Source organism: Mus musculus, chromosome 5, assembly GCF_000001635.26.
Source record: "Mus musculus strain C57BL/6J chromosome 5, GRCm38.p6 C57BL/6J".
NCBI lineage: Eukaryota > Metazoa > Chordata > Mammalia > Rodentia > Muridae > Mus > Mus musculus.
The window spans coordinates 115,297,093-115,321,558 of NC_000071.6; the positions used below are offsets into that span (position 1 = coordinate 115,297,093).

Genomic DNA, 24,466 nt, shown 5'->3' on the forward strand with positions numbered 1-24,466 from the left:
TTGTTTTTGAGCCAGCATTGGGAGAAACTCCATACACCATCAAACCAATTTTATTTCTATAGCAACATGTTCTCACATCTGAACCCGAAAATACAAGTCACCAGCTCCTGACAGCAAACAAAGCCTGATCAAGTTAGACTCTCAGTGTCCAGCCACGCGGTCTCGCGTGGCACTGGGGACTGCTACTGGAGACTTAGCAATTACAGTCTGATGGCCAAAACTAGTCAGGTCACAAGGAGGAAGAGGGACTCCATTCATGCAAACAGTTTTACCTGTTCAAAATAGACAAACTTAACTGCCCTATCTGTGGTCACATGACTCCAAGTACCCCATTGTTTCTGCAGATAGTAGGAGAGGCATGTCTACTGTCACAAAACGGTAAAACAATCAGGAGGGGTGCCCATCTGCAATCCCAGTACTTGGCAGGGACAAAGGAACATTTAAGGTTGCCAGGCAGTGGTGGCGCATACCTTTAATCCCAGCACTCGGGAGGCAGAGGCAGGTGGATTTCTGAGTTCGAGGCTAGCCTGGTCTACAGAGTGAGTTCCAGGACAGCCAGGGCTACACAGAGAAACCCTGCCTCAAAACAAAAACAAAAAGGAACACTAAGGTTATCCCTAACCATGACATAGTTTGAGGCCAGGACTGGATTTCCTAAGACACTTTCACAAAGAAACAGGCTTGCAAGATGGCTTATGGAATAGACTTGCTGCTGAGTCTTAGAATCTACACAGTAGAGAATCACTGACTGCGCACACACCAACAGCAAAGTCTCACACTCCTGGTCCTGACAGAACACAATGTCTGACCAAGTTCAGCTTACAAAGCTGTCCTGAGGCTCTCCGTAAGAAGCATAGTGAAGTGTGGGCTGGCTGCCTGGGCCTCTACCTGCAGGAGTCTCCTATGCAGGCCTCTCCTTGGGTTACAGTAGCTCCAACTGACAACGGGGCAACTTGGTGACTCCGGGCCCATAGCTTTCATTAGGTCCCCAAGTGAAGCTGTGACTCACATGTACTGATGATTTCTGAGCACAGCCAGTGAAAGCAGCAGCCTAGCAAATGAACTCTTGTGGTCGGTCCGCTAATCCAGGGCCGCCTAGAACCTGCTCTACTCCTTCCTTAGCTTCCCAAGTGCTAGGCTGACAGGAACAGGGCCTCAGACCTGTGGCTAATAATCCAAATCATCTGGAAAGACAGGTGTGGCCTGCCAGACATTCCATCAAGAGAACTAAACTAATCCTACAGAACAGGAACACCTCAGACAACAGACCAAGTCACTTACCAACTGCTAAGCCTCATCAACCCTATCTTGAACAAACTAGCAGAGACATACATCTCCAACAGATTTATTTTTAAAGGAATGACCTAAGGGAGAAAAAAATGGGGGTACAGAAGTATGGACTAGAAAATAAATACAAATGTAAGCTGTTTTACTAATTTTATAACCACAGACTTGTACAGAGAATGAAGCCCTGTACACAACACAACAGATTCAAACGAGGTGTTCCCTTAGCAAGGCTGAAGATTCAGTCTCTGGTATTTGGAATTTGGATGCAGTCCTTGTTTTTGGATGGATCACTGGGTGTTTGGCACAGTCCATGCTTTTAACCAGATTTGAACAGAAGAATGGCCACCTGACCCAGGTAGAAGTAGATGAAGTGTTTGGTTTCATGTGTCACATAACTACCGAAGTTTCGGCCCACAATGCAGTGCCAGGTAGGGTTGTACTTCTTGTCAAACTCCTAGGAAGAAGAAACAGAAATTTAGTGGTACACCTGGAGGATTCACTTTCCAGAGCCTGTAGGACCAGAAAGGGCAATCCTGGCATCTGTAATTGTCTCCACACTGGGACTGAATCCAGGGCATGGGCATGCAGGCAAGCGCTCACCACAGCCCCAGCAAATTCTTAAGAGAATGTTCCCTGGCTTTAAATCATCTACCTAATGCAACGTGCTTGCAGTCTGAGGTAAACTGAGAATGGGAGCTAAGAAGATCAAAGGTAGAAGGTCATTTTCAAGGACAGTTCTGTTTCAATGAGGGCACTTCTGGACTACTTTGATTTTTTTGTTTTGTTTTGTTTTCTAAAGACAGGGTCTCTCTGTAGTCCTGACCGCACTAGAACTGGTTTGGTCTCAAAAATCAAAGAGATCTGCCTGCCTCTGCCTTCCTAGTGCTGGGGGGTTAAAAGACCCATCATCTGCACCTCACCTCTGACTCCAGCAATTCGATGGAGGTAGATGACATCAGCATTTGCAGTTCATCAGGCTCCACCACTGTATTTGCCATGCACCCCAAATCAGGAAGACAACCACCACCCCCCCCCCCAAAGACCAAAGGACAAAGTCTCAATTACCACATAAATCAAGCCAGGCTGAAAAATGCAACAGAACCTGACAGTTAAATGCCAGGACTTTATCTTTTAAAATCGCTCTCCTCCACATCTACCCAGTCTTAAAAATTAGCAAGTTAGAGAGCATCTGCTACCTGATTCTCCCATCCCATGGACATTAAAACTAGCAATGTGTTCATTTCTTCACTAGTTGGATAGAACCAGGGCCAGAGATGATGTAAAATTCTTTAGGGCTCCTACTATCTTATCGGGCAATCGGTATGAAAACCTCATTTATTAAGCAGAATGTCTCTCTTACAATCCAGACGCACATACTGCTGCATTTGTCAAAAAAAGATATTCAAGCCGGGCGTGGTCTCGCACGCCTTTAGTCCCAGCACTTGGGAGGCAGAGGCAGGCGGATTTCTGAGTTCGAGGCCAGCCTGGTCTACAAAGTGAGTTCCAGGACAGCCAGGGCTACACAGAGAAACCAAAAAAAAAAAAAAAGTATTCATTTTTGTTCCATGTGAGTCTTTCATCCTCCCGTTCTCCACTGGAACCCTCCCACGGCTTCGGCTTCCAGTTTCCTTCCAGCAAACATAGCTTGAGAAGTTGGCAGTCTTGCGCCAGCTTTCTACAAAACTGCCATTTACCAAGCCTCCACCCAAGCCCCCCAAACCACCACTGCCACCCACTTTCCCTGAACTGTCGACTAACTCCCGACTAGAAGGCTGGCAAGATCTCCTCCTAGCCCGGCTGGAAACACCCACGCAGGCAGGCGCAACCCCCCCCCCTCCCGGAACACCCAGATGGATCCTCGGCGCAGGAATTCTACAGCAGGGGGAACTGCTCGCAACTCCCTGATCTTGGAAACCGTTGCTAGGTGGCGCTTTCCCCCAAGGAGCTGGGGGTTTAAAAAAAAAAAAAAAACTTCTGGCGTTGAGGGTCTGGTCTTCCCCAGAGGAACGCGAAACCCTTGCGTCCTTTCTAGAACTATCCATCCCGAGCCGCCCTGAGTGCTACAGGGAAACTGCCAGGCGCCCAGAGGACGCAGAATCGGGGAGTAGGAACTACGCGGCGCCGGGTCCTCACCTTCTTGATATGGGCCGCAATATCCTTCTCGATGTTGTACTTCTCCAACGCCTGGGTAGCGCACTCCACCGAGTCCTGTTGCATCTCTTCCGACATGTCTGCATTTTTGATCACCGCCTTCCGGTCGCACATGGTTACCTGTGTGGTGACGAAGCGCAGGGAAGAGGGAGAGGGGTCGGGTGCGGGCCGCGCTCGCTGCCCTCCCGACCGGCGCCCCCCTTGAGGACGACGCCCCCACCCGCTTCCGAGGGGCAGCTCCCGAGGTCCGCACCGCAGGCCCGAGGTAGGGGGGACGGGGAGGACCCGAGCCCGGTCTCACCGTGGAGCAGAGGCCAGCCGGCTGCTGCGAGCTCCTAGGGAAGGTGCGGGCGCCGCTCAAGCAGCAGAAGACAGCCGGTCGCTACCGAAGCCGTGGCGCATCTAAGCTGCCCCACGCCAGCCGCCGCCGCCTAATCCCTAGGCCCCGCCCTGCGCCCGCGGCCCCGCCCCCGGCCCGCGTCGCTATTGGCCATCCGCTACCGCCAGCCTCTCCCGATTGGCTAGCGGATTCAATGGTTCCCTCAGGATCTTTCCCCCGCGTTTTGTTGCAGACCACAATGCACCGCGCACAGCGTCGGTTGCCCGGGCGATGCGCGGCACGCGTGCGGAGGCCCACACACCCTGAAGGCGGAGCCCCGGGTCGAGTGGCTGGCTCCCGGACCACCCAGCAGTCTGGAAGGAGGTGAGGGCGGGCATTTTCCTCTCGGGGGCCCCACTGAGGTTAGCGCAGGGTGTGTTCTGGAATCGCAGGTTCTAGAAGGCTGGGAGCTGCCGCCCCAGGTGCCGCCCATTTCCACCATCTCCCCCCACCCACCCGGGGTCCGCACGATTTATGGCCTTTGACAGGTGGCCTCGAGCTTAGCAAGGGTGAGCCATCGATGCAGTTGCACTCAGGGTCTCGTAGGGCTTGGTTCGAAGCTCTGCTGTCACATTCCTGAAGTTTGTAAGTAAGTGCGTGTGTCTGAGGAGGCCCTGGGCTTGAGAGGCAAGTTCTACGTTCTGCCACTGAACCCTGTTTTCTTTCTTTTTCGTTTTTTCTGCCCGTGTCCTCCCCACCCTACCTTAGCATCGTCTCCCTAAGTAGCCCCAGGATGATCTAAAGTTCGCATTTCTTCTTGGCGCCTCCCCCATGCGCCATCACACCGGGTTAAATTCCGAATTTTATAACATGACACTACATGCTTATTTCGTACTGTAGCCCCTGTGTAGCTGGTACTGCCCTAGGAGACCGTATACATACTGATAGCCTAATGATTGAAGGAGAAATTCGGGAAAGGGATCGCGTATCCAGGAGGTAGAGCCTGTCTGCCAGGCAGTGGGGACCTCAAGATCTGGAATGTGGGTGGATGCCCAGTGTGTACAGGTGAGGCTGCTTCCTCGGATAGAATGTCCATTTGGGCAAAGTTTCTTGGCTGAGGATTTATTTATACAAAGGAAGACGTATCTTAAGAAAGTGATCCTAAGATGTGTCTCCTCTGGCATTTATGACTAATCGTACCCACATAATAAATAAATAAATAAAAATAACAAAATACTGGGCTACCCCTCAGTCAGTAGAGCATTTGCTTGGTATGAGTGAGGCCAGAGGCTGCATATTTGATCCCCAGGAGGCTCCAGGAGGGAGTCAGAACACTGGAAGACAGGAACAGAAGGATCAGAAATTCAAGTCCAGCTTTGGATAGATGGCGCCAAGGCTAGCCTGGGCTACATGAGATCCTGTGTAAACTGCCCTCCCCCCCAAAAAAATAAATGAAATAAAACGAGTCAGCAGCAGTGAGTGGGTGCTTGACCTCTGCTCAGCACCGTACCACTCACAACAGCTGTGTCTGAGAGGATCTTCTTTTTCTTGCTCTCTTTAAAAAAAAAAAAAAAAAAAAAAAAAGCTGGGCGTGGTGGCACACGCCTTTAATCCCAGCACTTGGGAGGCAGAGGCAGACGGATTTCTGAGTTCGAGGCCAGCCTGGTCTACAAAGTGAGTTCCAGGACAGCCAGGGCTACACAGAGAAGCCCTGTCTTGAAAAACCAAAAAAAAAAAAAAAAAAAAAAAAAAAGTTTGTGGGTGTTTGGTTGTATGTCCCTGTGCCACATCTATGCCTGGTACTCAGGGAGGACAGGAAAGGGCATTGGGTGGTCTGGCTCTGGGATTTCAGAGAGTTGTAAACTGCCATATGGGTGATGGGAATTGAACCTGGATCCTCAGAAGAACATCTGTAACTGCTGAGCTCTCTTTCCAGCCCCAAGGGGACCCTCTGTTTTTACATTCTCGGCGAAGCTGTGCAGCTGGGGGTTACCTTGAATCCCTGATCTCCTTGCTCCCACATTTCAAGGACTGGAATTTAAGGCACAGGCCACCAAACCTAGTTTTTAAGGGGTTCAAGAACTGAGCCAGGGCCTTGTGAGTCTAGGCAAACGTTCTACCAGCAGAGCCATTTCCCCAACCCTGTCTAATCAGGTATCAGCTGTAGTGGCTCCTTCCCCTGAATTCCTTTTTGCCTCTCACCACCATGCTGTTATGTCCTAGAATACTTAGATCCCCTCCATGAAGTTTGCCTTGTGCTTTCCCCAGAGGGATTAGCTCCTGTGTTGTCCTTCCTGGTGAGTGTCCGTGGGCCCTGCCTCTCCTGTTCCCTATTCCAACTTCAGCATCCACTTCACTGTCTAGGGCTAGGGATGTAGCTCAGGGGTGGGGCCCTAGGTTTCTCCCTATGCCAAGAAAAAGAATGTACTCGGGAAATATGACTGAAAATGTAAAATGTCTAGGTCTTATGACATCCCAGCCCATCTTAGAAGATCAGGAGATTTAAAGGGGCCAGTAAGATGGTTCCAGAGTAAAAGCACTTGCGGTGCACGCTGGAGAACCTGAATGTGATCTACAGGAAGTCCATACAGGCAGAAGGAGAAAACCAACCTCACAGAGTTGTCCTCTGGCTTCCACACGTGAGACATAGCCCACACTGAAAATAAATAATAATAATGTTAGAAAACGGAAGAGGGGAAGGTAAGAAATATGCTGCCGTTTGGATGTATGTTTTGAGACAAAGGTCTAACTGTGGAGCTGCGTATGTAGAGCAGGCTGGCCCTGGACTTACAGACATCCTCCTGCCTGTGCATCCCAAGTGCTGAGGTTGAAGATGATGTACCATCACAGCCCACTTTTCTTTTTCCTTAAAGAAGGCCCTCCCTGCCGGGCAGTGGTGACGCATGCCTTTAATCCCAGCACTTGGGAGGCAGAGACAGGTGGATTTCTGAGTTCCGAGGCCAGCCTGGTCTACAGTGTGAGTTCCAGGACAGCCAGGGCCACACAGAGAAACCCTGTCTCAAAAAAAAAAAAATAAAGATTAAAAATTTAAAAAAAGAAAAGCGCTGAGGCAGTGATGTCCTTTAGTAGGCAGACTGCTGGTCTCACTTCCTTTAGGAAGCTAGGATGGACTGAACTCCCCGATTCTACCTTCCAGGTGTTAAAGAGTACAGGCTGATGCCACCATGTTGGTTCTGGTACATTTTGATTGGGCATTAAGAGGGGCTCCATTTACTGTGGACAGTATGGGGGAAAGGAGAGAGTTGGGGCTCAAATGTCTTCTGGGTTAATTAGAGCATTGTGTCAGACAGACAGATCAAACATAGGTCATTCCTAGATCCTCTGGAACTGCGGCTGGTGCCACAGTAAAGCCCCCGTGAGCCCACCAGGCAGCAGGCAGAGTCCCGCAGATTCCCTAAAGCACCTTCATGCCGTTTTCATCTCTTTGCTATCTCTATTGTCATTGATTCTTTTTACAAGTATGTGTGTCTATTTGTGCACCACATGTGTGTGCATGCCCAAAGAATCCAGAAAAGGGACTCAGACTGAACTTAGAGGCAACTGTGAGCTGCCTGGTATGGGTGCTGGGAATCTAACCCGAATCCTCTGCAGAAGCAGTAGGTACTCTCCTTGCTGGGCAACCTCTCCAGGCCTATTTGCGATTTTTAACTTTCTATCATCTGATTGGACAGAGAAAGGCATAGGACATTAGTACAGGACAACTCAGTGTGCCTGTGAAGGTGTTTCCAGAGAAGAGGAACCAAAGGGACAGAACCTGCTCTGGATCTGGGTGGCACTGTCACACAGACCTCAGGCCTCGGTGGAATTTAAGAGGGGGAGGTGCGGGTAGGGGGGCTGGGGTGTACCTTCATTTAGGTGTAATTCTTGCCTATTATATGAATGGCCTTGTGTAAAAACCCAGTTAACCGGAAAAGAAAACAAAAACAAGAAGGCAGAGATGGAGGCAGACAGCCTGAGTGGGTATCTGTGCTCCCTGCTGCCGAGGTTGAGGCTCCGTGGTGTGGAAAGCTCTGTTCTGCCAACCTTCCCTGGCCAGGAGCTGGTCTGAACTCAGGAGTGAAGACGCTTTCCACCCGGGGACGGTGATGCACAGCTGTGACCCCAGCACGGGAGAGGCCAAGGCAGGAGGAGTCCCTAACGTTTGTACTCAGTCAGAGCTACATAGCAAGACAGGTATCTGCCACCAAGACTGGAACTGAGTTTGATCTCTGGACCCTAAATGGTAGGAGCTGACTCCCAGTTGTTCTCTGACAACCTTACATAATCTCACCATAAAAATAATGTGCATTTCTTTTTCTTTCTTTTTTTTTTAAAGATTTATTTATTTTCTGTATATGAGCACACTGTAGCTGACTTTAGACGCACCAGAAGAGGGCGTCAGATCCCATTACAGATGGTTGTGAGCCACCATGTGGTTGCTGGGAATTGAGCTCAGGACCTCTGGGAGAGGTGCTCTAAACCTCTGAGCCATCTCTCCAGCCCCTAACTGTTTTTCTTTAAAGAAGGTCTCACTACATCGCTTTGGTTAGTAATTTAATAATTACTATTTTCTTTTAAGCTCTCTTTATGTCTTAAGTATATTTACATTACTACCACTACTATTGTTTGGAGTCAGCATCAGTCTGGCTGGCCACAAATGTGTGTGTGTGTGTGGCTGAGGATGACCTAGAAGTCCTTGTCCTCTTGCTCTCTCCTCCTCCCTAGGGCTAGGATTACAGGCAGCTGTCATTATGCTCAGGTTTGTCCTGCTTGCTGGGACTTGAACTCGGGGCTTCATGCATGTCAGACAAGTGCTCTGTCAACTCAGTTGCAGCCCCAACCCCAAATTATTTTAGTTACTTCTATTTAGTAATTCCAGTTTTGGTTTGGTTTGGTTTGGTTTTGGTTTTTTCGAGACAGGGTTTCTCTGTGTAGCCCTGGCTGTCCTGGAACTCACTCTGTAGACCAGGCTGGCCTCAAACTCAGAAATTCGCCTGCCTCTGCCTCCCAAGTGCTGGGATTAAAGGCGTGCGCCACCACCACCGGCGTAATTCCAGTTTTTGTTTTGTGTGTGGTTGCTATAACCCCCAAGGAGGTCAGAGGATGCCCTTCAGGAGTCCTCCCTTCTACAATGTAGGGCCTAAGGGTAGAATTCAGGTCATGGGGATGGCTTTACCCACCAAGCCATCTCCGTAAGAATGTTCAAATCGGGGCATCAGCATACTGAGAGGATATTCTGCCAGTAATCTATATTCCTAATACATTCTCAATAATGTATTTTTATTTTTAAAAACTTTAGCCCAGTGGGATGGCCCACACAGTTTATCCTAGCACTCAGGAGACAGAGGCTGGTGGATCTCTCTAAGTTCAAGGTCAGCTTGGTCTACAGAGTGAGTTCCAGGAGATGTAGGGTTATGAAGAGAGTCTGTAGTGAGAATTTTTTTAACACCTAGTTATGTGTAGCCAGGCATGGTGGCACATGCCTTTAATCCCAGCACTTGGGAGGCAGAGGCAGGCGAATTTCTGAGTTTGAGCCCAGCCTGGTCTACAGAGTAAGTTCCAGGACAGCCAGGGCTACACAGAAAAACCCTGTCTCAAAAACCAACAAAACAAAACAAAACAAAAACCCTAGTTATGTTGGGTGAATATGTTTTCATTTTAATCCCAGGTGGGGGATATGGGGCTGCTTCAGACTGTCCACAGCTGCTGACTGTGGTTGTCTCATGCTCTAGGAGGGGCGTGATTTTGCCAGCTGCGGATAGTTTACTTCTGGGGACTCTAGAGAGAGCCTGGGAAGGCAGCTGCTACTTCTGGTTGCTGCTGTTATGGTTTCTCAAGTGGTCTTGAGTAAAAAGAGGAGAAGTTGTTGATTTCCTGGTGATGAAGCTTGGACTTGCCCCAAATCAGCAGCAAGTAGTCTAAAGAGGTCTATTCTCCCCTAACCTTTCTCTCCTACCTAGTGTGGTGGGGGTGGAAGAGATCAGGGTGGGATAAAGGTTGGAAGGGAGGTATGGATATAAGAACCCAATAACATAGCTTTAAAAAAAGTATGCCAATTGGGCTGGTGAGATGGCTCAGTGGGTTAGAGCACCCGACTGCTCTTCCGAAGGTCCAGAGTTCAAATCCCAGCAACCACATGGTGGCTCACAACCATCCGTAACAAGATCTGACTCCCTCTTCTGGAGTGTCTGAAGACAGCTACAGTGTACTTACATATAATAAATAAATCTTTAAAAAAAAAAAAAAAAAAGTATGCCAACAACCCTGTCAAAAAAAAAAAAAAAAAAAAAAAAAAAAAGGAAAGAAGGAAAAAGGAAGGAAGGAATAACCATTTCTAGAAGGGTTCCATTAGGCAGTTCATGTTTTGAGCCCAAAATTCTCCTCCCTACCCGCCAAGTGCTGGGATTATAGGTGTGTACAAGCACACCTGACATCTGAGTTTTATCTATTTTTTTTAGACATAGTCATTATGTTGCCAGTGGGTTTCAAGCTCTGGGGCTAAAGCCATTCCCAAGCTGCAGATCCCTACGTAACAGGACAGCACGCAGTTAAGTGCATTTATCGTTTATGCTTTCCAGTGTCACTCTCGATTTTCAGGGTGTATTTTTCTTGAGACAGAGTCTCAAGGAGTCTCCAACTTGTGACTCTTCCTGCCAGCACCCTGAAAATGCTGATGCATCAAGAGAGGAAGATTCTTAGATGAAGTGCAAAGCTTTTCAAAGGTTTTGCAAGTGCCTTGAAATTGAGAATGAAAATGTGTGTGGGACTTAGACATTTCTCCAAGGAGAGGAGCCATGGCTCCTCTAAGATTCACAATGGCCTGAACCCAAAGATGACAAATACCGGCCTCAGACACCTGACTGTTGAGATGAGTGTGTGTGTTATTCAGTCGAGTGCATGAAACTGGCCCATCACAGTGTGGTAACTCACTGTCTTCTAAATGCTAAATTCTCCTGAAAACCTTTATTTTTCTTGTCTTACCCCAGCATTTGTAATGAGAGGTCAGTCAGCAAGATTTCCTGGAGGATAGCTTTGGAGTCAGGTCTGAGAAAACCTAAGCTATGACCATTTCCAAGTTAGTCAACTTTGTTTAAGTTGCAAGTTATAAGATTATTTTTTAAATCACATTTTGTGTGTGTGTGTGTGTGTGTGTGTGTGTGTGTGTGTGTGGGCACTCTCGTGCACTGAGCCATCTTGCCAGCTCAGCCTCTAATTCTTCAGTGAAGAAAAACAGCTTCCTCATATTCTGTGGCAAGGATTATATTAAAGTCTCTAAAGACCTGCTCCAGGACCAATAAATAATAGTTGCTACCACTGCACACCGAGACCTCACCCCGTGCCAAGCATTCTAGACATGTGAGCCTGCTCACTGCACTGAGGTAAGAATTGTTTCCTCATACACAGAGGAGGAACGTGAAGGTCAGAGAAGTGAAGTCTCTCACCTAAAGTCCCACACTAGGAAGTGACAGATCTCAGCCCTGAAACTGTGAGCTACCCACATTTCTAAACGTTCAGACACAGAAGACAATGGCGTCCTTGAAGATTCAAAGCATCCTGAGTCCTGGCAACCAGTCCCTAAATAGACTGTTAGATAGATAGGTCATCTTCTGGTGTCTCCATCCATCTATCTGCTCTTCTGTTGGGGAGGTGGTGGTGACCGGAACCGGAGCATGCTAAGCTAGGGCTGGAATGGTGAGCTACACGCTGGTCTCAGAATGGATCCTTCTAAAGGATTCAGGATCATCTCCTTAGCTGTGAGTGCCTTCCACTTGCCTCAGTCCTTGACTGTCCTGATCTTCCCTGGACAGGAATGCCTTTCAGCCTTGGCCACCAGGCTTTCCAAGGACCTGGAAAGCCATCTCAGGTTGCCAAATCAGGTAAAGGAGCGGTTCTCAGCCTTCCCGATGCGACCCTTTAACACAGCTTCTCATGATGTGCCGACTCCAGAAGATTGTCTCTTTGCTACTTCATAACTAATTTTGCTACTGTTATGAACTGTAATGTAAATATCTGATAGGCAGGGTATTTGATCTGTGACCCCTAAGAAAGGGCCATTTGACCCCTAAAGGGGTGGAGACACACAGCTAACAGCCACCGAGGCAAACGGATTCCTCATTTCCTCAGGTAACAGCAGCTATTGCTGTCCTCAGACACACCAGAGGACAGCAGCCTGTCCCGACCTTCACCCACTGCTGGCCCAGAGGCACTGTTGCCAGCCCTCAGCAGCCAGTTCCCTTCAAGCTTGTGAGACATGGAGCCCTTTGTTGGGTCATGAATTCCTTGACCAACCTGACCGCTTACTCCTCCCTCACCTGAAGAAAGTATAAAGTGACCTTGTGGTTCCAGAGTTGATTCAGAGACACTTTCCAGAAAGGACTGGCCTCTTGGGAGAGATTGCAATGTCTGGGTATGAGGAAGGTGTGTTGGTATGTAGAGGCTGGCACTGGCCTGGGGCTGGCATGGGAGCTGAGCTTCGGAGCCGAGGACTAGGCTGTAGTGCAGGAGGATTGAGGCTAAGACAACTCAGGAGGACTAGCCTCCCCACTAGCCACTAGCTAAGCATCAGCCTCGTAAGTGTAAGAGGACACACTGCTGTTCATGGGGAAGTCAGGCATATGCAGAGATACCTAATAGCCCCTCAGTTCCTGTCAGTGGGCAAAGCAGCCCACAGTAGGTGAAAAGGATGGGCTGAGAACAGCCTTGTGTGTATATCCCAACTTGGCTTCCTCTGCTATTTTCTACAGCAAGCTAGTCTGCCCCTCTGCCTCTCACATCTTTTTTTTTTTTTTTGTTTGTTTGTTTTTGTTTTTGTTTTTCAAGACAGGTTATCTCTGTGTAGCCCTAGCTGTCCTTGAACTCAGGAAGTTACCTGCCTCTGCCTCCCAAGTGCTGGGATTAAAGGCCTGTGCCACCACTGCCCAGCTCCCATCATTCTTTAAAGGAACCATGATGGAAAAGGGAGATTGCCCATTTGGCCATCATGAGGACCTGCATTCAGATCCTCCAGCACCTTCATAAAATCAGACAAAAGTAAACCCAGCACTGCGGAGGTAGAGCTGTGCAGGTCCCTGGAGCCCGTTGATCAGCTAATCTAGTAAAATTGATCAACTACAAGTTCAGTGAGAGGTCTCGTCTCAAAGGCTGGAGAAGGGCCAGGGCTTTAGCTCAGCGGTAGAACACTTGCCTAGCAAGTGCTAGGCCCTGGGTTTGGTCCTCAGCTCAAAAGCAAAACATGTGCACACAAATAGGATTTCATTTCTGTGAGTTTGACTGTGTAGCTCTGTCCTGGAACTCACTGTTTAGACCAGGCTGGCCTCGAACTCAGAAGATCCACCTGCCTCTACTCACCTGGTGCTGGAAGTAAAGGTGTATGCCTCTCTGCCTGGCTAGGAAAGAAAAGTCTTAAAGCCAAGCATGGTGGTAGCATGATAGAAACCCTAGCACTGAAGAGGCAGAGAGAGAAGGATCAGGAGTTCAAGGACAGTCTGAGCTATGTGAAACCTTGTCTCCAAAATCACTCTGCAGGATGTGGACTGAGTGTGAATGTCTCTGGACGTTAGCGATCTCACACTCTGTGCCCCAGTTTAATTTCTGTTGCTGAGGTGAAGTAACAGGTATTCATCTTACAATTCCAGGGAATCAGGCAGAATTTGAAGCGGCCACATCAAATCTACAGTCAAGAGCAGAGAAAAGTGTGTACACATTTGCTTGGGTAACTGTGGGGAGTTGCAGGCTGGTATCCAGTCAAGCTGAGGTCTGAACCCCAACAGTTGTAATTCACCTTCATGACACGGTAGGCGTTCCCTTATGCTCCTGGAACTCTGGCCCCTGCCTAAGTTACTGCCCACCACAGCCCCCACAAGAGAAGCATGGTCAGTAGTCACATAAGCAATGGCTCAAGCTTCTGACCTTCAGGCTAAACTCCTCCCCAGTTACCTAGCAACAGTGAAGACCATAAAAAGGGGTGCTCAGCCCCCACCTCGCTCTTACTCTCTTACTCTTACTCCTTTGTCCTCTCACTCTCACTTCTTTTTCCTCTTCCCTTTCTCTTTGTCCTCTCCTCTCCTCCTCTCTCTCTCTATCTAGCCTTTCCTCTCCCCCCTTATCTCCTTCCCTTGCATTTCTATAATAAATCTCTAAAACCATAGAGTGTCTCTGCTCCATCAAGGCCCGCTGCACACTCTGGTCAGTGTTGGGAACTTCTTCCCTCATCCCTCTCTCCTACAACCCTGGGGCTTTAGCAAGGTAGCTCCAGGGTCCACGGTTGGGGGCTGCCCCCTTTCCCTTCCCTGCTGCGTGGGTCAGGCATGCTCACCCGAGTGGAAAAGCGTCTAGCAGCTCTGCCTTCGTCTGCCTGCCCAGAGCACAGGAACTCTGGCCGGACGTTAGGCCCCTTTTCCTCCCCCACTTTTTCCCAGGCCCCCCCCTTTATTTTGTTCCCAACAGGTAACTGTTTCAGCTTGAAACCTCGGGGCTCAGCTCAAGACCCCTGTGTAGGGAATGGTGTTGCCCAGAGTAGGCTGGGTCTTCTCACTTAAGACAACACCTAGATCATAATAACTCCAGTACTGACTATGGAAGAAAGGACCTGTAATCTCCCCTGAGTGCCTGGGGACCCAGATGACCTAATAGATGACCTCAGTATTACTCTGTAATTATATGCAAAGTGGTCTTTAATCAACCTAATTATTCTAGAACTCTAAACAAAAGAATAAATACTTGGAGTTTGATTCCAGCATCTTCATTCTGACTCACTGAGACAATCTGACTCTAGAATGTAATAGTTCCTAAGACCTTCTATCAGGATGACTGGGATGTGTCTAGAGAGAGCTTGGTACCTGGCGCTATCCTCTGTGCTGCAGAAATGCAAGAGAGCTGCTGGACATGGTGGCTGGTGCCATCATTGCAGGACCTGGGAAGCCAAGGCAGGAAGGGTATCTATAACTCTGAAGTACACTTGGACTGCAGAGTAGACCCTTAAATCAACAAAGGGGAAATAAATCAAGTGATAGCCTGTGTTACCGTTGTCCTACGTATGAGGCCCGGGAAGCAAAAACTCTCTCCTCCAGCCTGTAGTCTAGTAGGAGAATAGACAATAAAAACATACAGACTTGGAGCTAGAGAGACGACTCAGCTGCTCTTCTGGAGGTCCTGAGTTCAATTCCCAGCACACACATGGTTGTTCACAACCATCTATAATGGGGTCTAATAGCCTCTTCTGGCAGTCAAGCATATATACAGATAGAGCATATAAAATAAATTTAAAGAAAACAAAACGGACTCAGGGCTGGAGAGAGATCGATGGTTAAAATCACATACTCCTCCTGTAGGAGATCTGGGTTCAGTTCCTGGCACTTTATCAGGTGGCTCATCACCGCCTATATCTCCAGCTCTCAGGGATACCCTCTTGTAGCCTCTGCCAGCACCTGTACATGCAGATACCCTCCCCAACCCCAAACAGGTACAGAACTCTAAAAAACATTAATAAACAGACTTGGATAATATAAAGTAGAAAGAGTGAGGGTGTGTCTGTAATTCTGGTACTTGGAGAGGTTGAGGCAAGAGATCAGGGTCAACTGTCCAGCCTTTGGGGACAGCCAGCCTGAGCTAACAAAACAAGAGGTAATGAAGCCCTGGACCAGAACAGCAGTGACTATGGGGATGAGAGGCGGTTACACTTTGCCTGTCCTCTGAAGGTGGGGCTGGTAGCTGATAAGCTGTGGTGTGTGCAGAATACAAGGGAAACAGACATCAAAAATTCCACTGGGCATGCCGGTTCACATAGTCCCAGCTGCTAAAGCCGGCAAGAGGCTCACTTGTGCCCACCATGAGTTTGAGACTAGCCTGGGTACCCTAGTAAAAGCCCATCTCAAAATGGCTTCAGGCTCGTGGCCTCAGCAATAAGGAAGGAACCAAGATGGGGAGGGCTGGCAGAGGAAACCCTTTTGCTGTGCTAAGTCTAAGATGCTTCCTAGAGCTCTGCAGTAAGTGTCAAGTGTGTAGTTGGAAGTGTGAGTCCTGGGAAGACCTGCATGCTAGAGCTGCAATCTAGGGAGTCACCAGTTTACAGGTGACATTTAAAGCCACGAGCTTGGATGAGGTCACAACCAAGGGAGGGGTCCTTGTAGACAGAGGACGTACTGCTGAGTCAGTAGTCCCTGATAGCTCAGACAAGGCCCCTGAGGAAGTGAGCGAAGGAGCACACAATATGGCTGAACTTCACTTGGAACCCATCCAAAAGAAACCTCACTCCTTTCTGGTTCCTCCCTGCCTGCCTAAGTGCCATCTTATCTAGATGACGAACCTTCAGAGTGGTCCTGCCACTTAGTCCTTCCACTCCTTGAATTCCTGCCAGCGCTTCTGGAAATTGGACCCAGGGCTTCCTGCAGGAAGGCAAGTGTTGAACGCTGGGCTCTCTACTCCCCAGTAACTCAAACTGGCCTGAACTCTGTGAACCCTCCACATAGAGCAGCACTGATCTTTTAACTCTTTATTTTTGAGATGGTTTCACTAGGTAACTCTGGTTAGTCTCAACTCACCCTACAGACTAGGCTGGCTTTGAACTCACAGACATTCTCCTGTCTCTGCATGAATGTGTTACAGCGCATGTTAAGAGGTCAGACAACTTGGGTTCGATTTTCTTTCTACCACATTGGGGATGAAACTCCAGACATCAGGCCTGGTAGCAGGTACCTTTACAGCTGAGGTGTGTCTCTCAGCCCATGCCCTTTAACTCTTTATCTCCCTGCCTCCACCCCCTAACTGCTGCAATTACGCACCGGAGACACCACACCCAGCTCTATGAATTCTTTCCAACATCTCTTAAGCACTTACTGGGTTATAAGCTTCCCACCTAGGCATCCAGAGCGTGAAGGGACAAGACAGGACAGTTCCTTCAGTAGGGAGGGAGCAGCAACTGAACGTAGGTGTGACCGGATGTGGTCAGGCTCTGAGGGAGGCAGTGAAGGCGAGAACAGGCCAGAGGAAAGCTCCACCCTGGGAGGTAAGGGAGGTTGCTGTAGGAAATCCCTCCTGAGAAGCAATCAAAGGCTGACGGGGCTGAAGGGGAGTACAGAGAGTCTCCAGTACTGAACAGCACACTCCAAGGCCTGAAGGGAAAGGAGGGGGAGGGAGAGCCAAATAATATGAATTAACTCCCTTGGGGCGGGGGTTGAGAGAGATGAAGGCAGAGGGGAAGACATCAGTGAGACCCTGGGGTCTTGCAAGCCTGGATAAGAGATGTGGCCTCCATCCTGAACTACCAACCGCCCTAAGAGGCCACAGCTGTGAGGAGAGGAGACTGTGCCATCAGAGTCCAGGTGGGCAGCCACCATGCCACGGAAGGTCTCTCTCCGTTCATATTTATTTTATTTAAAATTTTTTTTAAAAACGGTCTTGCTTGTCTGGTGAGTAATACTGGGTGGCAATAAGGTCTTTAAGACATAGGATGTTTTAGGGGGAGGTGAGCTATTCCATCCTGCAGGGAACTCCTTAAACTCAAATCTTCAGGAAATCCTTAAAACGGACAGATTCATTGGGTCATATGTTTCCCAAGCATATGAAAGCTGTGAGAGGCGGGCAGTGGTGGCACAGGCCTTTAATCCCAGCACTCGGGAGGCAGAGGCAGAGGCAAGCAAATCTCTGAGTTCAAGACCGGCCCGGTTCACAGAGTGAGTTCCAGGACAGCTAAAGCTACGCAGAGAAACCCCATCTTGGAGAAACTAATAAAATAAAAAATAAAAGCTGTAAGGACAGCCAAGATACTCTCTCAGGTGAGCTGAGCTCAGCTGTGTGTAACAGGCTGAAAACAACTGGGCTACCTGGAAAACAAACAAAAAACCACCCACTGACTTGCCAAGCTGCCCACAGGGTGTGTATGCACACCGGGTGGGTTCCCAGCTTTGACCGGTTGTCTCAGCCCTTGCTGGAAGGGGCTTCGGTGGTGCAGCTATCTGAGTTGGTTCCACTCCTGTAAATACCCCTCACCAGTATTTTTGTGAGTAAAGCTTACTTTACAGTAAAGTAACCCCAAGTTGGGTTTTGGTGAAGGTCTTCCTTTGGTCTGGGGTTGGCTCCCAATGGGGCGGTTGCTTGTACCTCCCCAGCAGCAGTGTCACAAACCACCTCCAGCCCGAGGACCCCCTGCTTTATCAAGATTGAGTTCGTCCATCTTGAGCATCTGTCTATAGAGTCCCAGTTCTCTTCAAGAGGTAAGAAAGGGGGTACGTGAAATTGTCCTGTTAAAATTGTAGTCTCCTGTGGTACCCTCAAAATGTCACCTGGCCAAACCAAACGTCAGGGTCTCACCCGAGAAAGGAACCCGTAGTTAGGAGCGTGAAGTAGAAACCATGGAGGAACACTGCTACCTCACTCTCTTTTTTGTTTTGTTTTGTTTTTAAGACAGGGTTTCTCTGTGTAGCCCTGGCTGTCCTGGAACTCACTCTGTAGACCAGGCTGGCCTCGAACTCAGAAATCTGCCTGCCTCTGCCTCCTGAGTGCTGGGATTAAAGACAGCTACCTCACTCTTTAACGCTTAGCTAACTTCCATATACAACCCAGGGCTACCTGCCAGGGGAATGACGCCGCCAACAGTGGGCAGGATCCTCCTATTAAAGACAACCAAGACATACCTGGGGCTAACAAGGCCCAGTGGTTAAGGGGCATGAACTTGGGTTCGATTCTGTAACTCACACGTGGCTCTAAGTTCAGTTCCACTGCAGGATCTTGTGCTCATGTAATGCTTATATACACATTCAGGCACATAGGCATATAAAATTAACAGATACCCCTTTTATAAATTTATTTTTATTTTATATATGTATTGGTGTTTTACCTACATGTATGTGTGTGAGGTGATCAGATCCTGGAGTTACAGATAGTTGTGAGTTGCTATGTAGGTGTTGGGAATTGAGCATGGGTCCTCTGAAAGAGCAACTGCTGAGCCATCTTTCCAAAGAGTTTCTTGGTTTTTTGTTGTTGTTGTTGTTGTTTTTTGGGTTTTTTTTCTTTCTTTCTTTCTTTTTTCTGAAACAGGGTCTCTCTGTATAGCCCTGGCTGTCCTGGAACTCACTTTGTAGACCAGGCTGGCCTCGAACTCAGAAATCTGCCTGCCTCTGCTTCCCAAGTGCTGGGATTTAAGGCACGCGCAACCATTGCCTGGCAAGTTACAGGTTTTACACGTGTACAAGAACATACACGTACATCTCTGCTCACGTATGCCGTGTCTGTGTGCAGCTAGTATGTGGAGGTCAGAGGACGACCTTGAGTGTTGTCCTTCGGGCTTTCCCACAGGCCTGGATCATCCACAAGCACACTGGGGCCAACAGGGCTGGCACCTAGGGTTTAAAAGTTTGTTTGTAATTATGTGTTCAGTGGATGTGAGTGTAGGCTACCCACAGAGGCTCAGAGGGAGTTGTGAGCTGTCTGATGAGGGTGCTAGGAATCTAATCAGGTCCTCCAGAGAAACAGTAAGCATTTGGAACCACTGAGTGAGCTCTCCAGCCTCCTCATTTGGCTCACTCTTATGGCTCCAGGACATCATGGGAGGTACTCACTGAGCAATCCTGGCAACCTATAATTCAGAGTGTTTGTTAGTTTGTTTTTGCAGTGTTAGGCATTGAACCCATGGCTTTAGGCATTGCTGAGTAAGCCCTCTATTCCAACCTATGTCTGCACCTCTAATTTAAGATAGGGTCTCATCTAGCCCAGGTTATATAATCTAGGCTGGTTTTAAATCCTGGTCTCTAGCCTCCAATGTGCTGGGATTACAAGCTTATGCCATTAACCCTGGCTTTCTTGCTTGTTTTTTTTTTGTTTGTTTGTTTGTTTTTTTAAAGAGACAAGGCTTTGCCTTGAAGTCACCATGGTCCTGCCATAGCCTCCGAAGTGGCAGGAATACTCCCCACCACTACCACTGTGCCCAACTCGAAGTTTGTATATTTAACATAATATCAACAAAATGCCACAGAGAACCCTGTTAGGATAGAGTGTTTCCAGCGGGCAGAAATACTCAGGGCAGTAAAGGTACAGAGCCTCCGGAGGGCGAGCTTAAAGGGAAATTACGCAGGTCTGCTCCCCTCTAACCTCACAAAGAGAGCTCAGGTAGATAGGGAAGCGGGAGGCCTGGGAGCAGAGAGAGAAAGCAGCCCAAGCAGAGGCCCAGAAGGAAGGCCCAGGCTCCAGCAGTCGCCTGGAGTAGCCAAGAGGGAGGGGCAGGCAAGGAGGGGAAAGCTGCTAGAGGCAACTCCTGAATCCCAAGGCAAAAACGCCTGGAGGTAGATGGGGCCCTCAGCAGGCAGCAGGCCCTCCATCTCCTCTACTGGGTCTCTAGCAGCTAGCACAGTGGCATGAGACGTCCATAAATACAAGGAGCATCTTTTCACGTGCGAGTGCGTGTGTGTGGCGTGTGTGTGGCCTGGGTCCTTTGGAGGAGCACACCCCTCCCGTTGATCAAGCCCTCTCCTGAGGTTTCTTTCAGTTTGGAGTACATCACAGTTATTAATATGACTACCGACCACCGACAGCACGGAGCTCCTACAGCCTAGACTTTTGGTCGGTCTGATCTTGCTAGCTTTCTGGCTTCTAACAATTCTCTTGCTATTCTGCTCTCTCCCTTTCTGCAGACTCTCTGAGACCAGACTCCCGACCGACTGGCTCCTCCCACCTCCACACCTCCAGCCTGGTATCAAGGCTGCTTTACAATCATCCTATTCAGAGACACACAATAAACATTTGTATGGTAAAGGAAACTGATGCTGACTTCTGCAGAAAGATTTACAAATGTATTCTAACCCAGCGGGGTTCTCAGTTACCTTAAGCATTGCACCCTAAATTATGTGTGTCTCTTAAGTAACCATCATTACCCCACCTCCACCCTGCAACTGTGTAGTGCCTTAGGGCATCAGGCTATCTCCCCAGTCTCCTCTGGAGTCTTCCTTTGTGTCTGTTTTCTTTCTCTCTGGAAAGCCTTTTCCCTCTCCCCTCATTTCCTGCCTGACACCATCTGGTTGTTCTGGTCTCCATTTAGAAGCCACGCCCTCTGAGAAGTCTTTCCCTGACAGCTGCCTGCAGCCCTGAGGCGGAAGACCTGCAGACCCTGTGTTTCTTGTAATCACTACCTGCTCCAGTTGACTTTCTAATGTACTGCATGTGAGTTCGGAGCGGCCAGCTGTTTAGCAAAGGAGCCACTTCTCGGTGTTACCTCCCTTTGAAATGTTGGATTACCCATGACGACTATACAGAGCTCAGAACACTTCAGCCATTGGGAAGTTCTAGGCTGGGGATGCAGGGATGCAGTTCACTCTGTAGGGGGCTTGCCGAGCAGGTGCAAAACGTGGGGTTCAATCCCTAGCCCCTCATAACCCAGGCGTGGTGACACACACCTGCAATCCCAGCCCTTGGGAGGTGGAGACTCCAGGATCAGGGGGTTCAAATTCAACCTCAAGTATCTATGGAGTTGGAGGCCAGCCTGAGTTACAAGAGGACCTGTACAGCTATAACGGAGTCAATGAGGTGGCTCAGCAAGTAAAGGCTCTGGAGGCCCCTGCTGCGTAGGCATGGGGCTATAAATTCAATCCTTAGAACCCACAAAAAGGCGGAGGGAGGGAGACAAGAGACTGCATAAAGCTGTCCTCTGAACGCCACGTGTGTTTATTTTAAATAATTAAAATAATTTAAAATAAATAAGGCTGGGCGCAGCGGCAGCACACAGGCTTTTAACCTCAGTACTCCGGGAGGCTGATGTATCCTGTAGGTGAAGCCACAGCTATTTATTGTCTGTATCTGATCTGTCTAATGAGTTCCAGGCCAGCCAGAGTTACATAGTAAGTCTCTGTCTAATAAGTAAATGAAAGATGCCTGGGAAGATGGGGGGGAAGGGTTAAGGGGGGAGGAAAGGTGACAGAAGGGGGGGGGGGAAACACCTTTAATCACAACATTTGGGAGGCAGAGGCAGATGGATCTTTGTGAGTTTAAGGCCAGCCTGGTCTGTAGAATGAGTTCCAGGACAGCCAGGACTACACAGAGAAACTGTCTTGAAACAACTAACTAACTAACTAACTAACTAACAGGCATGGTGACCTATACCTTTAATCCAGGCACTCCTGAGGCAGGAGCTGGTAGGTGAGCTACAAGCCAGGCTGGTCAACATATTGAATTCCAGTCAAGGCTACATAGTGAGGCCCTATCTCAAATAAACCTTAGGTATATTAAGGACCCTATCTGCTTATAACAAATTAGCAAACACAAGGCTCAGGGCTGCTACAAACCTTGCTTTAAATAACCTCATACAAAACCAGGCTCTCTCCCCACCTGTTTGGCCACATGCAAAGAAACTGCAGTTCCTTCCTTTGCTATCCTGTAATAATAGAAAACCATGGTCTCTCTCTCTCTCTCTCTCTCTCTCTCTCTGTGCTGTCTCTCTCTCTCTCTCTCTCTCTCTCTCTCTCTCTCTCTCTCTCTCTCTCTCTCTCTCTCTCTCTCTCTCTGTGCTGTCTCTTTAGAAAACACCAGAGGAGAATTATGTTCACAACAGACTGCAAACCTTCTTGAATTTTCTCCCCCTTCTGTCTTCTTGTCTTCCCACGCTTGGCACTTGCATTCCTCAAACTGCCGGCTCCCCCCGCCCCCCTCCCCGTTCCTATCTCTCTCTAAAATCTCCTAATTTAGCTGCGCTGCAGGCTCTTCCCAGCCTCCCCTGCGTGGCTCACGGCTCACAAGCACACAGCTCTCCAGAAATCAACACTTCCATCCCCCCTACACCTCATTAAACCCCTGGCTTCACGCATGTTTGGCGAGTGCTCTAGCGCCGAGTGAGCGACAGTCAAGGACCCATCTCACAAACATACTTGACCGGGTCGTGACGGACAGCAAGCTCCAGGCTGTCCAGACCAACAACACATTCCAGTGACCCAGCCCACAACTCCAGCGGAGCGCTAGCCGAGTCCGAGTCCGAGTCCCAGTCTCGGGATGACTCATTTTCCCACCAACTGTCTCCTTATCTCTCGCTCCCCCTCCTGCCTACTGGGAGAAGTTCATGACTGAGAGCTTTCACACAGAAGGAAACATTTTACTGAAATGCCAGAGGCTGGCCTCAAACATGAGCTCCTCTTGCCGCGTGAAAGGGCTCTGCCAACTTAGCTGCGTCCCATCCATTTGGTTCTGTTTTTTGTTTTTTTTTTTTTTTTCCAGACTAGGTCTCAGTGGGCCTGGAACTGGCTACGTGGTCCGAGTTGGCATCAAACAAGAGATCTTCTCGTCTTGGCATCCTGGGATGCCAAGTTGTTGGAGTGCTGGGATTACAGGCGTGTGCCTTGAATCATAACATTTATTTATTTATTTATTTATTTATTTATTTATTTATTATATGTAAGTACACTGTAGCTGTCTTCAGACACTCCAGAAGAGGGTGTCAGATCTTGTTACAGATGGTTGTGAGCCACCATGTGGTTGCTGGGATTTGAACTTCAGACCTTCGGAAGAGCAGTCGGATGCTCTTACCCACTGAGCCATCTCACCAGCCCGAGTCATAACATCTTTATTATCATCACTGTCTTAGGGTTTTACTGCTGTGAACAGACACCATGACCAAGGAAAGTCTTATCAAGGACAACATTTAATTGGAGCTGGGTTACAGGTTCAGAGGTTCAGTCCATTGTTATCATCAAAGCGGGAACATGACAGCATCCTGGCAGGCATGGTGCAGGAGGAGCTAAGAGTTCTACTTCTTCCTCTGAAGGCTGCTAGGAGAAGACTGGCTTCCATGGAGCTAGGAGGAGGGTCTTAAAGCCCACTCCCATAGAGACACACCTACTCCAACAAGGACACGCCCACTCCAACAAGGCCACACCTCCAAATAGTACCACACTCTGGGCCAAGCATGTTCAAACCATGACAATTATAACCATGACAATTATAATATTGCAATGAGTATTTATCAAACTACCCTTTTATTTATTTATTTTTTTTAGTGTGTGTATGTGTGATGTGTGCTTGTCATGATGCATATGGATTGGGGGGTGTACTGGCTAGTTTTGTGTCAACTTGACACAGCTGGAGTTATCACAGAGAAAGGAGCTTCAGTTGAGGAAATGCCTCCATGAGATCCAACTGTAAGGCATTTTCTCAATTAAGGGGAAAATCAAGGGGGAAAGGCCCCTTGTGGGTGGGACCATCTCTGGGCTGGTAGTCTTGGTTCACTAAGAAAGCAGGCTGAGCAAGCCAGGTGAGGCAAGCCAGTAAAGAGCATCCCTCCATGACTCTGCATCAGCTCCTGCTTCCTTACCTGCTTGAGTTCCAGTCCTGACTTCCTTGGTGATAAACAGCAGTATGGAAGTGTAAGCCGAATAAACCCTTTCCTCCCCAACTTGCTTCTTGGTCGATGTTTGTGCAGGAATAGAAACCCTGACTAAGACAAATTGGTACCAGGAGTGGGGTATTCCTGTGACAACCTGACTATGTTTTGGGGAGGACTGTGGAAGGACTTTGGAACTTTGGGCTTGAAGATCCATCCGTTGTTAAGAGCTCTGTCAGATGTTGTATAGGAGCTTGGAAGATAATGTTGAGAACATTGCAGAAGATGGAGGTCTGGTTTGTGAAATTTCAGAGGGAAAATTAAATATTCTTTTCAGGGCCATTGCTGTTTTGATTGTGAAGATTCTGTAGTTCTGGTTAGCTGGGACTGAAGAATCAGCTGTGATTAACAAGATACCA

General features: G+C 48.6%; 1 protein-coding gene and 1 long non-coding RNA gene across 2 annotated transcripts; one reads left to right on the forward strand and one right to left on the reverse strand.

Moving 5' to 3' along the window:
• Nucleotides 1-17: 17 nt before the first annotated feature.
• Dynll1 (dynein light chain LC8-type 1) lies at nucleotides 18-3,898 on the reverse strand. Its single transcript, NM_019682.4, has 3 exons — nucleotides 3,740-3,898; nucleotides 3,421-3,558; nucleotides 18-1,741 (listed from the first exon to the last, which is right to left on the reverse strand). The coding sequence occupies exons 2-3, from the start codon at nucleotides 3,550-3,552 to the stop codon at nucleotides 1,604-1,606; spliced, it is 270 nt and encodes an 89-aa protein (NP_062656.3). The 5' UTR covers nucleotides 3,553-3,558; nucleotides 3,740-3,898; the 3' UTR covers nucleotides 18-1,603.
• A 129-nt stretch (nucleotides 3,899-4,027) lies between these two features.
• Gm13830 (predicted gene 13830) lies at nucleotides 4,028-22,990 on the forward strand. The gene is made up of 2 exons (NR_131932.1): nucleotides 4,028-4,141; nucleotides 20,380-22,990. It is a non-coding gene; the product is annotated as a predicted gene 13830 (long non-coding RNA).
• Nucleotides 22,991-24,466: the final 1,476 nt, after the last annotated feature.

What these genes read in the sequence shown, in the direction of transcription:
- Dynll1 (NM_019682.4), bottom strand. Translation starts at nt 3,552, where the DNA reads ATGTGCGACCGGAAGGCGGTGATCAAAAATGCAGACATGTCGGAAGAG. An exon ending in TTGCGGCCCATATCAAGAAG is followed by an intron (nt 1,742 to 3,420) that starts GTGAGGACCCGG and finishes TCTTCTTCCTAG; the next exon opens with GAGTTTGACAAGAAGTACAA.